The 17,420-nt window shown below is 46.0% G+C and overlaps 1 protein-coding gene across 1 annotated transcript; it reads right to left on the bottom strand.

Annotated features, from left to right (window-relative positions):
- Positions 1-1,818: 1,818 nt before the first annotated feature.
- Positions 1,819-15,933, bottom strand: LOC308482736 (arylacetamide deacetylase-like 4). The gene is made up of 4 exons (XM_081016201.1): positions 15,685-15,933; positions 8,920-9,133; positions 6,818-6,881; positions 1,819-5,204 (listed from the first exon to the last, which is right to left on the bottom strand). The coding sequence occupies exons 1-4, from the start codon at positions 15,916-15,918 to the stop codon at positions 4,433-4,435; spliced, it is 1,284 nt and encodes a 427-aa protein (XP_080872327.1). The 5' UTR covers positions 15,919-15,933; the 3' UTR covers positions 1,819-4,432.
- Positions 15,934-17,420: the final 1,487 nt, after the last annotated feature.

Raw genomic sequence — 17,420 nt, 5'->3', positions numbered from 1 at the left:
CCCACTCCAGCCCTGTTGGCAGCACTTATATTTCCTCAGCCCAGCCCCCTTGCTCCTCCTTTGGCTGCCTCTGTCCAATCAGCCTGGTTGAAATTCCTATTGGCTGTTTGCTAGAACCAATCATAAAAGATACACCCATTTCCTATTACCTTTTATGGGAGACAAAGAGCTATATTTCCTTCTATCCATAAATGGCAGACAAGTAGCCATATATCTTACATTTGCCTCGACCAGGCACCTTAATTACCAGATCATCTTTGCCCTATTGCCCTATTGCCCTTTCACTCCAAAACAGATGGCTAAAACAGATGGCTCATGGTTTTAATTTTTATCTTAAACAGAGATCTTGGGTTCACCTTCTCACACACCATCAATGAAATAAGAATCTAACATAAGAATCTAACATTTCTTACTTTCTAAATCCTTTGCATAATTACATTTAAGCCAATATATTTCATACATAACATATATAGATTTTTAGAAGAAAAGGCCTTTTCAAAGTAAAAAGGAACTTAGTAAAAACAGTTTCCAAAAGCAACCCCTTAAATTTACAACCCCCTTTCAAGCCAGCTGCTGTTTCTATTAGCTCTTGCCCTTTAACCTTAGGAAGATGTGGCTCGAGTCTGATGGGAGGCACATGGTATTTTCTGTTAAACAATAAATTTCACTATTTACCAACTCTTAATTAGTGTTTTTGCAGCTTGATTGTATTCTGTAATTTGTATGGTCAATATGACCTTTTGCTCCCAGCCTGTAATTTCCTTTTACAACCCTGAGGTACTGCTATAGATCAGGGGGGGCCTTGATCAAGAAGATAAACAACTGCCAGAGTACTCAGCCAGCTGCTTTATGTCTGGCATGAAACACACAAGCATCTGCAAATATATTTTTAAAGCTCATTTTAAAATACAAGTCTTGATCAGATGCCTCACTATACGGCCTAGGACCCTCGTACCTACGGGACTGCCTCTCCTGGTATGCCCCACGGAGGACCTTAAGGTCTGCAAATAATAACACTCTGAAGATCCCAGGGAGATTAGACTGGCCTCGACCAGAGCCAGGGCCTTTTTGGCCGTAGCCCCAGCCTGGTGGAACGCTCTCTCACAAGAGACCAGGGCCCTGCCAGATTTGACATCTTTCTGCAGGGCCTGCAAGACAGAACTGTTCCTCCAGGCCTTTGGTCAGGGTTCAGTCTGATTCTTTCCTTTCTGTATAAGAACAAGCATTAAAGACGCTTCCTAGCCCGCTCACAGGTCCTTTATAAGACCAGTGGTAACATTTGGTCCTGGAGAATATTAACCATTCTCAATTTTACCCATCGACTGCCATCTGTCCAGATTTTAATTTGTTCTGAACTAATTTTAAGATGTATTTTAATTAATTGATTGCCTGTTTTTATGTTCTTATGTTCTTTGCATACTGTATTAGTTTTTATGATGTAAGCCGCCCTGAGCCGAGCTCCGGCCGGAGAGGGCAAGGTACGTATAAAATTATTATTTTTATTTATTATTATTATTATTATTATTATTATTATTATTATTATTATACAGTGGTTCTCCCATCAATTTTAATACTCCTTAGTCCAAGGTATACCTTCCACCACCTACTGATTTGTGGACTAGCAGGAGTCCAAATTAGACAACTCAACTTTCAGGGACCCTCTAGGACTGAGATGTGCCTCAGCTCTCTCTCCCTTCTGCAAATCCTCAGCCAAAAAATGGGAAGGACACTTTCCCCCAGAAACCTCCATGACCCCCCAAATTGTTCAGAACACTGAAATCAGACTCAAAGCCCATTTCCAATAACTCACACCAACTGTTTCTATAGCAGCAGAATTTATTTAAGATAGGAAGAAACAGGAAAGATTCTGTAACCCAATGCAAAATATATAATTTATTTTAAAATCAGTCAAATTAGAGGTTCAGGAACATTTTAATCACAGCACCAGAACACAATAAAATAAGGAAGATTTTACTAGCTATTATGATACACTTTTCTCATAAACCTCAACCCACTCCTGAAGTGAGATTGGCTTGGTCCATCACTGCCTGAAAAACCCAGCAGAAGCAGATTTGTAGGAGAACTGAGTGGACAAAAACCCCCACCAAGTTAAAGAATGTTTTATACATTTCCCTGAGACACAGCTCTCAATGGCCCTAACCCTTTCAAGAGCACAAGAGGCTAGACTCATTTTGAACTTTAGCCTGAAACATCCCTGTGACAAGTCCTGGTGCCAAATGTTACATTAAAGAGATGGACTGCAGGTAGGGCATGCTTGAGCTTTATGATACCAGCCTCAGGTGACAAGGTGGCTGTAAATTTCTAGGCAGGAAGCTGTTACTTGTATGAGACTAAGTTCTCATATAATTCCTAGGGGTCTTAAAGTTTCCCCATAAACCCCAGCTGCCAATGAACAAAAGTTTGGCTCAGTACTGTCCCCAAGTTCCCAAATACAGGCTAAGGAGTACCGTAAATGCTACACAAATCCTGAGTGGCATCCATAAAATGGTTAGATTATGGTTACCAGATTTTTTTCAATGAATCCAGGGACACTTTTTATTTTTTTTGAAGCTGAGTAGCAACAGGAAGTCAGTAGTGGGGATGGTGAGGCAAAAGACCCTGGGCCCAAGAACACATGCATATTGTATAAAGGTGCAAAGCCCTTCTTTCGCACCCTGTGAAACATAAATGCGCAGAGGTTTTTTTAAAAACTGGGCAACAGCTGCCTGCCTGCAAATCCCGAGCCTTCCCCTATCAGTCAAAACAAAGGGGGGAGGGGACAGAAGATCTGTACTGCCGGACGTCCCCGGTTCCCCTTTGGCAGTGACGGCAGCAGCGGCAGTCAACAGCCCGGAGCCAGCCTGGTCGCTGCTCGCTGCCGTGGTGCCTGCCATTTTTCCTCGCTGGAAGTTCCAGCAAGGAAAAATGGTGGGCACCACAGCAGTGGGCAGCTCCTGAAGCCTGCCAGAACCAACTGCGCTACCAGTCTGGCTCCAGGCTGGAAGTTCCGGCAAGGAAAAATGGTGGGCGCCACGGCAGCGGGCAGCTCCTGAAGCCAGCCAGAGCTGAGGCTGCCGTTGCCACGTTTCCAGGAGACAGATTTGCAAATCTGGGGACATTCCGGGGACGGAATTTGTCCGGGGACAGATTTGCAAATCTTGAGACTGTCCCCGGAAACCGGGGACATCTGGTAACCCTAGGTTAGATGGCTCATTCTACGCCTCTTTCCAGCAACCCCTGCAGCCAAGCTGGGGACAAACGTATTGCTCTGCTTTCCTTTGGACCACATCAGTGAGGCTGAGAGGGAGGTCTTGTCGTCGGCGGTCCAGGACCTCCACATGCATCGCCCAGGCTTGCGCCCCAGAGAGATCACTTTGGTTTGACTTCATCACCGGAGGTGCACTCCTTTGTCTTTCAAGACAGATGCCAACAACTCTGCTTAGGACAAACATTTTATATATAACTCTCTGAGATTAGGCCAAATGTAACATACTATATCGGCAGACCGGTTCCAACGCACAAGCAATCACAAATAAGGGATCCTTTTCAGAATTATGCGCATTCTACAGCCCTAAACGAGGCACCCTAAAGTTGGATGAGAGGTATATTATTATTATTATTATTATTATTATTATTATTATTATTATTATTCCATTTAATGTTATACATTCACATCGTCATTATCCACTATATCGCCCTGGCTCTTTAGAGCCTGTCAATTTCTTTCCCTTCCACCTCATGGATTTCGAAATTAACCTTTATATCACTGCTATTTATAAGTTTTTTCAATTCTAATTCTAATTAGACTTATTACAGAATGTCTCAAAATTTAAATAAAAATAGAAAGGTAGAAAATTTCTCACTACAGGTCATTGGACAACCCTGCTAGTGATGTTAATTGCTTACAATAATCTTTCAAATATCATATAAATTTACTCCAATGCTTTTGGAATACTTGATCGTGCTGGTTTTGGATTTTTCCTGTCAGCTTCGCCAGTTCTGCGAAGTCCATCAGCCTCATCTGCCACTCCTTTTCGTTGGTACTTCTTGCTGTTTCCATTTTTTGGGCTAAAAGATTTCTTGCCACGGTTGTTGCATACATAAACAGTCTTTTATCTTCCCTTAGTATCTCTTCACCCACTACACCCAGTAAAAAAGGCTTCTGGGTTTTTTTAACAAAAAGTATTTTTAAACATTTTCTTTAACTCATTATATGTCATTTCCCAGAAAGCCTTTACCTCCACCACTTGTGGTAAAAGATACCTTCCCCTCCCTTACATTTCCAGCACTCGTTAGTTCTTGTCTTGTACATTTTAGCCAGTTTAGCTGGTGTTAAATACAATCTGTACATCATTTTCATAACATTTTCTTCAAGTGCACTGCATGCAGTAAAATGAACGGTCTTTATGCGGGAAAGAGAACAGATTTTTGATCAGAATCGTTTTATGAAGCTTGTTAAATGCTCTGCTGCCACCCTTGCACATGGCCATTCAAAGAACCAATCAATTGAACTTAGAATCCCATGGAATCCATCCTTTGCATGGTGCCAAGTTACTGGCACACCGTTGTCCTCCAACCGTTTTTTGTATAGCAGTCCATCATCCCTAAGCACATCATACTCACAGGTTAACATAAACGTCTCGGGGAGCTGACGCACAACGTCATCTTCCACTAGAAGAGCACAGTGCTTGGGATCGAAAGAAAGCTTCATCATTTCGTGCAGCTCCTTTGAAAATGGGACTGGCGGGGGTGGTTTGTAGCCCCTGACTTTAAACTCATCCGGGATATGATCTGCATGGATCCATTTCTTGTATTTCATCTTCATTTCTTCGGAAACATGGCCCCCCTTCAGGACTTGATCCAAATATGCTAGCTTCACATTCATAAACCTGAGGTCAAATTCAGCAGTCCATTTTGTGAACAGGATGGGGACATTTCGGTTTTGCTGATAAGATGGCAAGTTGTAGTCCAGTGTTTGAATATTTGGGTAGAGCAGGATCTGGGCTCTGACCTTTGAGAGATCCTTTCTCGTTAACAGATGTTGACAGACAAGGGGAACCATTCCAGCCCCAGTGCTGTCACCAGCAATGACAATACGATTAGGGTCTACCCCATAATCACTTGCATTTTTCAAAAAGTATTCAGTGGCGGTGATGCAGTCCATGATTTGTGCAGGACAGCGGTGCTTAGGAGCCAAACGTTGCCTAGAAGATGATGGAGAGAAGGGGCAGGGGAAAAAGTCAATCCTATTCTTAGTTAAAGACAAACCAGTCTAGTTCACACTTTCTAAAACAATATGTGAAATGAAACATAGCCATTGTTTGAAATCTGCCCTTCTCCAACTTTGGTAGGACTGTTCTCCATCCAAGTGACATGTAGAAAAATGCATAGAGCAATGTCTGCACTGATGGCTCAGGCTATGGGACATTCTAGTCCAGCACCCAGTTTTCACAGTGGCCAACCAGATGTTTATGGGAAGCCTTAATGAACTTCCAAAAGGTCAACAACTTCACAATGTAATTTAATTTTAAATTTCAGTAAACACTGCTGTGGTTCTAGCACTGCTGTGGTACACAAGTCATAAACCAAAAGAGGCTCACTTTATTAAAATTTACCATCCTGAGCAAATGATTTTTACACCCTGGGCAATTACACAGCAGACATGATGTCTGCCTTAGAGCATGGGATTCTTTCATAAAATATTCAATATGTCAGATACATGTTTCCACCATATAACTGTAGCAGTGAGTTGCCATAGAAATAGATTAGGTGTAACAGGGTGCAAAACCTAGACTGTAATTGTCTCTTACTCTTTCAGGAACAGGTACAGAAGAAGAAAAACCAGAAACATCAATTTACTTTGTATTGCTGATTAATAAATCTGGTGATATTGTCAAAGCACTTTATATATAGGGTATCTTTTTCAATATTGTGTTGACTCTTGGAGATCTCAAAGCCTGCAAACAGTTTGAGACAAGGAGGCAAATGGCTGGTTCTGTTTTCTTTATTTTTATTTTCTAGAATATTAATTGGTCTTATAATAAGATGACATTGATCAACTCCAACAATACCCGTGTTACATGAGTTCACCAGTCACATATAAGAAGGAAGCTTGAGCATGGGCACTGCCACGGAACTGAATCACTGAAGCATTGCAAAGGCTTCATTTATATGAGGCACAGCCTCTTCATAACTCGGTATGTGTGCCTGGTGGTCTGCCACTGACATCTGTTCACACAGCTGATCTATACCTTGTCAAAAGGGTCCTGTTTAGTTTGGCCTCTCAGCACCCTTCTGTGCTATGTAAGATGCTTGAAGAGAGCCAAACCTCAGACTTCTCCTTGCCATCCCATCATAGATGGACCTTTGAGACCTTTCCATTGGGAAATGGGCAGCGGTCTATGTATAATGGGAGCATCTAGATCAGGATCTAGTGGCAGAAGGGCTGGAGCAGGGTTTGCGTTCAGGGATAGACCAAGATGAGAAACGACATCAAAAGTAATTTGCCCAAACCCAGTAAGCTTGTCACACTGCCACCATCAATGTATGGGAGTCCCTCCCTTGCTTGCAGCCCCACGCGCACAACAACTTATACGACAACTCTTATAAGCCCAGACCATAAATCATGCTGTCTGGGATTGATGGGACTTGGCATTTAACAACACCTGGAGGACACTGCATTGGCTAACCCTGTACCATGTAGTGGCAAATTCCCCCACTGCTTTTGGGAGTAATTTGGGGGGGGGGGTGTCACCTGCTTCCACACTTATCAGCTGTTCAGGATATCCAGGATGAATGCAGGAATATGTAGACTTACCCAACACACACAAGCACTGATTCACTTTCTCTGGAAAGGTAGCAGCACAGCATCCGATAAGCTTCTGGATAGTAAAAAGACCTTTAGTGTATTAATACTTTACACAATGGCATGCACATTTCTACATTAATGTGGATGTGAGACGAGTACGACGCAACCCCAAGTCTTCTTTGTGGCTCTGTTTGTATCTGAGCCAGAGGAGAATCCCCATCTTTCCTATTTACCCAGCCTTCCACCCATCCAGATCCCAAGGCCCCAAAGTCAAACTAATACCCTCGTTGTCAAAGATTATTTCCCTCCCCTAGGCATTTCCTGCATGTTCCTCTTCTTTCTTCCTACTATACGACAAACCGATAAATCTGGCTTCTGACTCTCTGAGCCAGGGGTTGCCCTTCAGATTATTATTATTATTATTATTTGAGTTTATATACCAACCCTATAGCCAGAGGTCTCAGGGCAGTTCACAGAAAAGATTGGACTACATTGGATGTCATTGAACTACAACTTTCATCAGCCCCAGCTATCCTAATGGTCCAGGAGGAGTTGTAATTCACAAAGGCTGGAGGGTACCGATTTGGCAATACTTGCTTCTAGCCTTTCTCACTAGCTAGAAATCTGGTCACCATAGTACCAATTTGGTATCCATCAATTGTGCTAAGAGACTGGAAGTAAGGAGATAAGAATTGGATTTAATCAGGGGTGCTTTATTAATTATACCTTGAGCTACATAGAAAAAAGGATACCATGTGTGTGAAATAATCTTATCTGTTTATCCCTTTCTGAAATGCACACACTTAGCAGATACCAAATGTGGAATAGTTTTTCCCCATATACATTGAACTCTTCTTCTCAGGGTTACTTTATCTCTCTCCGGCCTAAATGACCTCTTTATTTAAATTATAGTGATGACTGCAAATATGGCTGAAAGCCACATATGATACCTTCATTACCATCACAGCTTCTTTCTTCACACCAATTCCTTTAAAATATGTATATATATATATATATATATATATATATATATATATAATTATTAGAAAGCATTTATAAACCACTTAATATTCCAAAAATCCCTGAGCAGTGTACAGTCCAAAAAGGAAACGAAAAACATCAAAACGTTAAAATACAGCCTAAAACCAGTAGAGTAGCAACATAAAAACATATAAAAGGTTAGAAACATATGGGTTGCCATATTTTGAAGAGCAAAAAAGAGGACACTTTTGCTAACTTCTACTTTTAACTATGAATCGATATGGATCGCTACCCATGAAAAAGAGGACATGTCCTGGAAAAAGAGGACACATGGCAACTGTAATTACAGGGTCAAAGTCATGGGCTAGGGAAAGCCAGGGCAAAAGGAAAAGACTTCACAAGATGCCTGTAGCAACTGGTGGTAGCTGCTTTCTGTGTGGAAGAGGGAAGGGGATTTCACAGTACAGGGAGAACAACAAACAGAAAATGCCTGTTTTGAGGGACACTGCCCCATGATATTCTCAGAGCCAGCCAGCCCATTAGGCTTGGGTGAGACAGTCTCCTCAGGCAGCAGGCTGGGGAGAGCTGGGAAGTCCCCCAGGAGTGTGCTGCTCACTGCTCACTGCCTCCAACACTTGTCACCCATGCACCACCTGGAAAGAGCAGGGATACTGCTGCTGCCATTGTTCCTATCCAGCCTCCTTTTTTCTCCTCCACTGCCTTCAGTGGGCTGGGGCTTCCCCAGGTCACCTCCAGTTGCCGCAGGCGGCAGGGTGTTGGGTGTGTGTGCCATGTTCTGCTTTGCCTCAGGTAGCAAAATATCTAGGGCCGGCCCTGGATATTCCGTGGGATGCGGTGCCCTGATTAGAATTTCCATAAACGACCTATGTAATGGATAAGTGGCCTTTCAGGTAACCTGCTCCTGAGTTGTCCTGGTCCTAACCACAAGACCTTGAACATGCGCCGGTAGTTGATCAGCAGCCAGTGCAGTGGCTTCAGCACAGGTGTAATATCTGCTTGTCCGGTTGTTCTACTAAACAACCTGGTCCCAGCACTGTGCACGAGATGCAGTTTCCAGATCAAGCCCCACACAGATCACACTGGTTGTAAGTTAAATTAGAATGACTCACTTATGCTCCCGAATAAGCCAGCTCCTCCATACAGGTAGATAACTCCTCTCTGTCCTGTGGATAGGCCCTTTGGCTGATAAATCCTCACAGTCACATTGTCAAATTTTGTGTCAATAGTGTAGAGTCTGGGCTCGCTCCCTGCTGGCATTGCAGAGGAACTCCATTTAAGGAATGTCGGTTTTGTACAGATTCCCAACTTCTCCAAAATAGATCCCTGTTTAGAAAAAAACAAAAAAGCAACAGAAGCTAGTATCAAGCATAGTTAGCTTTCAGTTTAATAAGGTTTTCGAAAGGTCTGTTTGTAGGAGTAGTGTGGGGTGAGAAATGCTTCGTTGATTCATTCAGAAGTTTAATTGATTTTATTTCCATTTGTTCCAATTGCATTCATTAAATGTTCTCTTTGTTTTCATTCCCCCCCCCCCCTAGTTTTCATTTTCCCTTTGGTTTCAATGGGAGACTCAGACAGCTTTATGCAGTCTGTAATGTCTTCTGTGACATTTTGGTATGAAAATATTATTACTACAGTACGTACATCTCCGAACTTGCTTCCTCCCTCCGCCTCTTTTACCTTTTGTGTCATTTCATTTTGGTTGCAAGACTGAGGACAGGGATTTTTCTCATCACTGACAACTGTTGAGATACTCCAGGAGATTTTTTTTGGGGGGGAGGGGGGTCGTGCAATTTGAATGCCCCTATCACTCTAATATGTCAACGGAATGGGACGGATTGGGGCTCATTTGTTTTGTTCCCCATTCAGTTTAATGAACAGTGACCTCCGGCGGATGCTCTTTGCTTTACACCTGCGCGGGAGAATCTCCACGAGGGCACTGCAACACTCCATCGGCGTTGCTTTATTTAAACCACTTACCTTCTTCCAAGATCTCTGCGTGGTGTTGCAATGGTATTGCTGCATCCGCAGCAACTGCTCCCTCCAGGTGACCTCCTACACACCTCTAATCAGAGGTGAGACAAATTTTTCTCAGAGTATCCTTCTTGTCCGCCCACCCCGAAGATTCTCCATCAGCTAGCCCTTGCCCCGGGCGCACAATATGGGTGGGGGGCGCAAACCAGGCACGCCCCTTGCAGAAATCCCTGCCTGGATGATCCAGCGGCCAGCCACCGCAACGCGAGAGTCCACCCGGCGGCGGTGAGGGCTAAGAGTGAAGAGCCAGTGGAGCCGGCTGGGATGCTGGCCACTCGCCACGCAACCGTGGCTGGCGGGGCTTTGGAAGCTGCAAGCAGGTGGGTCCCGCGTCGGAGGGAGCCTCTGTATGAGAAGATGATAGGGCAGCGTCTCTAGCTCGGCAATCCCCACCTTTTAGGGGGCGAGAGGGAAGGGCAAGAGGAGGGAGAACTCGAGAGGGCGCTTCCCCTGTTCACTTCACCACGCGCAAAGACGCACCGAGCACCCCGGGCTGGAGCCTCTCCAACCGCGCATGGACGGAGGGAACCTCCTTTCCACCCCCGGCTGCTGATTCACTTGCACAAGGGGGAGATCCGTGGGAGGGAAAACCACAGGGGAAGTTGCTAGGCAGAGAGGGTACGAGGAGGACCCTAACCGGCTGTGGAGTGTGTGTGTTTTTACTCGGAAGCAAGAACCGTTGTTCCGAGTTCGTGCGCGCAGAGGAGCGGGCTTCAAAGCTACGATCCTTACTTGGAAGCAGCAGCGCTTGAGTGAGCGAGTGGTAGCAAACCTGAACCCCCTTTACTGAAAGGAAGCCCGGTGATTTTAGCGGAGGCATGGGATCATCAAACTAAAGCCTAAGCTAGAAAAATCAAGACACACACCCCATGCCTCCCTCCCTTGCTGTGCACAAGCCCCGTTACCAAACCCACCTTCTTCTCTTGCTGGTTACTGTGGTTTTAACAGGTAGACACCCCACTTTTGCACGCTTCCCCCTGCCTAAATTGCAGGGTGGAAGGCTGCACCTGTTGACTTTCTCATTGGCATAGGTGTTGGAGGCGTAAAGCTGCTATCATGCGGAAAGGGGGCTGCCACATCCTCTCGCTCAGCAACCCAGTTTCTTGTAACAATGGTATAACAAGCAGGGAATTCAATTGGTCTTGATTTTTCCAATACAGTAATGGAATAGTTGCACCTGTTGGATATCTGCCTTATGCAGATTTAAAAGCCTTAGATATTTTAACAGGGAAATGGTTGGAAACCTACCTCCAGTTTCTGCCATAAATAGCCCATCTTCCAAAGGACTGTGATTACCTTGTTATGTAGAGTCATTTTCTTTGAAATTTTGATCTGGCAATACTATTTCCCACTTATTCATGCATGTTTGTTTGTTTAAATCTAGCTTAGAAGCAGGGTGGCTGCCATAACACATAACAGCATCAGACCCAATTGTTAAGCCTATTAAGCATTGGGTGGGAGGGGGAGATGTCCACATTTTAGTCCGAAAGGACCACACTTGTGGACGAAGCAGAACCCTTCCCACTTTTTTGCTTGCTGAGTTCACTTCAATCCATTTAAGTTAGAAGATTGGAATCATAGAGTTGGAAAGGACTGTTGGAATTCTGCCTGGGTCAGAGGAATGTGCCACAAGCGTAGGCACCGGCAGATATTCCTGTCGACCTCCCCGCGTCTCCCAACCTCTGCTGATAAGCAGGCGAGGTCCGGCGATTCTTCTCAGATGTATGAGAGGAACACACCGTTCTTCCTCTCTCCCCTTTGGTGTCCCCAGGGAGGGGAAAGAAGCAGACAGAAAACTATTTACATCATTTATTTCTGCCTCTTACATCAGTACAGAGAAACATGTCTGCTCTCAACAACAGCAAGAAGAAAACTCCTCCCAAGTACATCCAGTACGGGTCATATGACACACACACACACTGAGCTAACATCCGGTGCTCAGTACAGAATGGACTGCCCCTTTGTTCCCATGGCAACAGTCACAAACATCCTGTCTGGCTTTCCAGCCACAAGCAGCTGGCTGAGCTGCTAAAGCCTTTGCTTGCTGCAGCATTGGTGCTTTATGGTAACAAGGACCACGAGGATCACTTTTGTGCAACATGGGGCTGAAACTCAGGACCCTGAGATTAAGAGTCGCATGCTTTACTGACTGAACCATCATTTTAATGGTGACATTAAACGTAGTAGTTCAGAAAATCATACAGGCATACATTTGTTGCTGTGGGGTGTTGTTGTTTTTGCTGTCTTGTTGGAGTTACTCAGTCCAGGCAGCAGTGGAAATCCATTGGCTCAGGGGCTTATTGAAGTCCTCTAAATCTCTTTCTGGCCCTCAATATCAGTTCCTATGCCATTTTCACGTCTCTCAGCCTCTCCTCCTTCACTGGTCATCCTCTGCACTCTTCTCAAGGGTTTTTGCATGGTTGGAATATGCATGTCATTGACCTGTGATGTAGTATGGGAAAGTGCCCGAGGGCAAAGGGGGCCCCCAGTACGCAACTCATCCCCAGCTGCCCAGTCCACCAGGAGGCACAACCCCCTGGGCACCGGCAACACACGCTACGACACTGAGCACAGCTGCTTTCAGCAAACAAAGGGCATTTGCCCTGGCACTCCCTCACCCCAGAGAAACCCAATCTTTATGTCTGAATAGGAATAGCATTCAGGTTTTCTGGGGGAAATAATAATAATGATTAATAATAATAATAATAATAATTTATTATTTATACCCCGCCCATCTGGCTGAGTTTCCCCAGCCACTCTGGACGGCTCCCAATCAAGTGTTAAAAACAGTACAGCGTTACATATTAAAAACTTCCCTGAACAGGGCTGCCTTAAGATGTCTTCTGAATGTCAGGTAATTGTTTATCTCTTTGACATCTGATGGGAGGGCGTTCCACAGGGCGGGCGCCACTACCGAGAAGGCCTACTGTCTGGTTCCCTGTAGCCTCACTTCTCGCAATGAGGGAACCGCCAGAAGGCCCTCGGTGCTGGATCTCAGTGTCCGGGCTAAAGGATGGGAGTGGAGATGCTCCTTCAGGTATACTGGACCAAGGCCGTTTAGGGCTTTAAAGGTCAGCACCAATACTTTGAATCATGCTCGGAAACGTACTGGGAGCCAATGCAGATCTCTCAGAACCGGTGTTATGTGGTCCCGGCGGCCACTCCCAGTCACCAGTCTAGCTGCCGCATTCTGGATTAATTGCAGTTTTCGGGTCACCTTCAAAGGTAGCCCCACGTAGAGCGCATTGCAGTAGTCCAAGCGGGAGATAACTAGAGCATGCACCACTCTGGCGAGACAGTCTGCGGGCAGGTAGGGTCTTAGCCTGCGTACCAGGTGGAGCTGGTAGACAGCTGCCCTGGACACAGAGTTAACCTGTGCCTCCATGGACAGCTGTGAGTCCAAAATGACTCCCAGGCTGCGCACCTGGTCCTTCAGGGGCACAGTTACCCCATTCAGGACCAGGAAATCCCCCACACCCACCCGCTCCCTGTCCCCCAAAAACAGTACTTCTGTCTTGTCAGGATTCAACCTCAATCTGTTAGCCACCATCCACCCTCCAACCGCCTCCAGGCACTCAGACAGGACCTTCACTGGTTCTGATTTAAAGAAGAGGTAGAGCTGGGTGTCATCTACATACTGATCAACACCCAGTCCAAACCCCCTGATGATCTCTCCCAGCGGCTTCATATAGATATTAAAAAGCATGGGGGAGAGGACGGAACCCTGAGGCACCCCACAAGTGAGAGCCCAGGGGTCTGAACACTCATCCCCCACCACCACTTTCTGGACACGTCCCAGGAGAAAGGAGTGGAACCACCGTATAACAGTGCCCCCAGCTCCCAGCCCCTCTAGACGGTTCAGAACGATGTTATGGTCGATGGTGTCAAAGGCCGCTTAGAGATCCAGCAGAACTAGGAAACAGCTCTCACCTTTGTCCCTAGCCCGCCGGAGATCATCAACCAGCACGACCAAGGCAGTTTCAGTCCCATGGTGAGGCCTGAATCCCGATTGGAAGGGATCCAAATGGTCCGCATCCTCCAGGCGTGCTTGGAGTTGTTCGGCAACCACCCGCTCAATCACCTTGCCCAAGAATGGTAGATTTGAGACTGGGCTATAGTTGGCCAAATTGGCTGGGTCTAAAGATGTTTTTTTAAGAAGCGGTTTAATGACCACCTCTTTCAGCGGGTCTGGGAAGGCTCCCTCACAGAGGGAAGCATTCACCACCCCGCAGAGCCCATCGCCCAGCCCTTCCCGGCTTGCTTTTATCAGCCAGGATGGGCAAGGATCAAGGAGACAGGTGGTCGGTTTCACTTGTCCAAGCAGCCTGTCCACATCCTCGGAGGTAACAGATTGGAATTGATCCCATGTAACAGGACCAGACAGAACTCTAGCACTCTCCCGCCCTGGCCCTGCTCCCACGGTGGAGTCTACCTCCTTCTGAATCTGAGCAACTTTATCTGCAAAAAAAATTGCAAAAGCATTGCAGGAGATCTTGGGGTCCCTACCAGGCCCCGGTGGTACAGGTAGTTCTGATAGATTGCGAACCACCTGCAAAAGTCTCCTGCTGCTGTTTTCTGCAGATGCAATGGAGGCAGCAAAGAAGGCCCTCTTCGCCGTCGCCATTGCCACTTGGTAGGCTCGATGTCCGGTCTGATTCAGAATGAGTTTTCCACCACCGGTGCTCTACCGTCTCAACAATTGTTTCATCGCCCTCAGCTCCGAGGAAAACCACGGGGCTGTCCGGGCTCCATGCAATCGGAGAGGGCGCTTCGGAGCCACACAGTCAATAGCCCTGGTTAACTCCGCATTCCAGCGTGCCACCAGGGAATCAGCTGAAAGCGGTGAGACAAAGGCAAAACTTTCGGATAGTGTGGGGAAAGTGGGAAACGACTGCTTTCTAGGCAATGGACAAGCAGAAAGGTGGATGAGCCCCAAAATAGAACTGCATGACTAATGGCATAACGTGGGGTGAGGCCACAGGTGCCGTTGCCCTGGGTGCAAAATTTCAACACCCAGTGCTGCCTAAATACAGCTGCATACTTCTGTCACTGGGCTCTGTTGAAAATGGCTTCTCTGTGTGACTTTCTAGATAGCAGAGAGAATCTTCTTCTCTTGTTTCTGAGACTGTGATCTCTTGGGTGATGCAGACACTGTTAGGCAGCTCCATAGTCCCCACCTCACCCCACACATGGCCCCAGATGCTCACAACCCATGCTACACCACTGCGTAGGACAGTCTTTGCCAGCATGGTCCTGCTAGCTGGGGATGCTAGAAGTTGTAGCACAAAGCATCCTCCAGAAGTCACATTGATGATCAACACTGTATTTGAACTGTGGAGGAGATAGATGTCCCTCCACAAACAAGCGCTCACAAATAGAACTGGAAATTTTTGCACAGATCTCTAGTTATAATACATGAATCCTTCAGGCTGGCTAGCTCAGTAGATAGAGAATGAGATTCTTAATCCTAGGGTCCTGGGTTCGAGTTCCACATTTGGTGAAATATTCCTGCCTTGCAGAGTGGTGCTTGGGTTTGTGGTCCCTTCCAGCTCTACAATTCCGTTTTTCTATGATGGGGTGGGTGGGGTTGCACCACCTAAAACATGTTGCCTGTTTGAACCATTCCTGGCTGGCCAGCCCCCATGCAACTAAAAAAAATAGCAGAATCACAGAATTTGTAGAACTGGAAGGGACCACAAGGGCCATCTAGTCCAACCCCCTGCAATGCAGGAATATTTTGCCCAACGTGGGGCTCGAGCAGATAACCTTGAGATTAAGAGTCTCATGCTCTAGCGACTGAGCTGCCCCACAGAAACTCCAGGTTCAAAGTCCATCCAACTTACCATACGCAAGGATGAGTGTAACATAATGGAAATTAGGAAGAGTCTGAAAGGTCCATCGATTCCTGGAGGGAGATCTGTTCTTCGGACATCACGATAAATGAGCACCACCTGGGAAAGGAGGAAGCAGATCACAAATGTCAGCATCACCATGGAGAGATCCATCTTCCTTCCTGAGAAGCCTTGGAGGGACTGAATAACCGGCTGATTCCTGGCAACTATTTTCTCTGCTGTCATCGCAATTCTGTAGCAATTGATCACACCCTTGTTTTTCCAGGAATTTCTTATGCAATACTATTCTTTCTTCTGAATAAATAAATAAATGCAATTATGTATGTAAATGGTTTGTATTGAACTTTCAAACTGCATTGCATTGCTTTTGCATTGTGACACTAAATCCTCTGGATGATTGGGAAGATTCCAACACACACACACCCCGGGCCCGCCTTGCATCTGCCCAATGCTAGGCTGATGAATTTTTTCCTCTTTTCCTTGTGGAAGAGTGGGGTGTGTGGATCCTGCTGGCAGGCCATCTCCTGGGTTGCCCCAATGTCAAGGTTGCAGGTTCAATCCCCATATGAAGAAGAAGAAGAAGAAGAGTTTGGATTTGATATCCCGCCTTTCACTCCCCTTCAGGAGTCTCAAAGCGGCTAACATTCTCCTTTCCCTTCCTCCCCCACAACAAACACTCTGTGAGGTGAGTGGGGCTGAGAGACTTCAAAGAAGTGTGACTGGCCCAAGGTCACCCAGCAGCTGCATGTGGAGGAGCGGAGACGCGAACCCGGTTCCCCAGATTACGAGACTACCGCTCTTAACCACTACACCACACTGGCTCTCTGAGACAAGTGCATATTCCAGCATTGCAGCGGTTGAACTAGATGTTCCTCAAGGTCCCTTCCAAGTCTATCCTGGCCCTTGTGCATCCTTCCACACATGTAGGGTCTTAGAAGGGCAGTGTAGGGAGAATCTGCTGGCAGAGGTGGTTATAGGGCAGCAAAACTGGTTCAGCTGCACTGGGAGTGCAAGAGGCAGGGGGCGCCGAATTTTAGCATTGCACATGGTGCCGCTGAAATTTGAGAGTCCCAAATCTACCACTGCTGCTAGCGCAAGACACCAGGCCTATTTCAAATGGCCTACTTAGGGATTTACACCATTCTGAGCACGATGTACTGACCAAAAGCGGAGATCAAGCTTTTGGGGGGAAACATTGTCCTTGGCCATCTTTGTGTTTCTATGCAAATAAATTTGAAACTTTTGTCATCTTTGGAACCTAAGTTGTGCTGCCTTTCATTTCTAGCTTCTGCTTGGAAAATCTGTGAGAATGTTATTTGCCCCCAAAATGGAAAGATGATGGAACCCCGACAAAAGAAGAATGTATACAAAACCTATGGACTATGCAGGAATGGAAAAACTTACCGTAAGAATATGAAATCAGGATAGTAAACTTTTTATAAAGGAATGGAAATGGTATATTGAATATTTGCAAACAAATTGAAAACAGAAAAAAACATTGGCAGGACTACTGTGATAAGCTGCAGTTTGAAAAAAATACAGTGGTACTTCCAGTTGCGCACAGGATACGTTCTGGAGCTCCGGTCGGATCCCAAGAAATTCACAACCGGAGGTGCTGTTTCTGCGTATGCGCGCAGTGCGGCAGAGCACTGTAGAGCACTTCTGCACATGCGCGCATGGTGAAACCCAGAAAAATACTTCTGGGTTTGCCGCGTTCGCATCCTGAA

Source organism: Podarcis pityusensis, assembly GCF_964106645.2.
Source record: "Podarcis pityusensis genome assembly, chromosome: 8".
NCBI classification, from domain to species: domain Eukaryota; kingdom Metazoa; phylum Chordata; class Lepidosauria; order Squamata; family Lacertidae; genus Podarcis; species Podarcis pityusensis.
The sequence above is the reverse complement of the archived record's forward strand: the minus strand, read 5'-3'. Positions and strand labels throughout refer to the sequence as shown.

Coding starts and splice junctions, on each gene's coding strand:
- LOC308482736 (XM_081016201.1), bottom strand. CDS start 15,918: ATGACAGCAGAGAAAATAGTTGCCAGGAATCAGCCGGTTATTCAGTCC. Junction 6,882..8,919: donor TGGCTTATTCGGGAGCATAA/GTGAGTCATTCT, acceptor TTTACTATCCAG/AAGCTTATCGGATGCTGTGC. Junction 5,205..6,817: donor TCAGTGCTTGTGTGTGTTGG/GTAAGTCTACAT, acceptor ATCATCTTCTAG/GCAACGTTTGGCTCCTAAGC.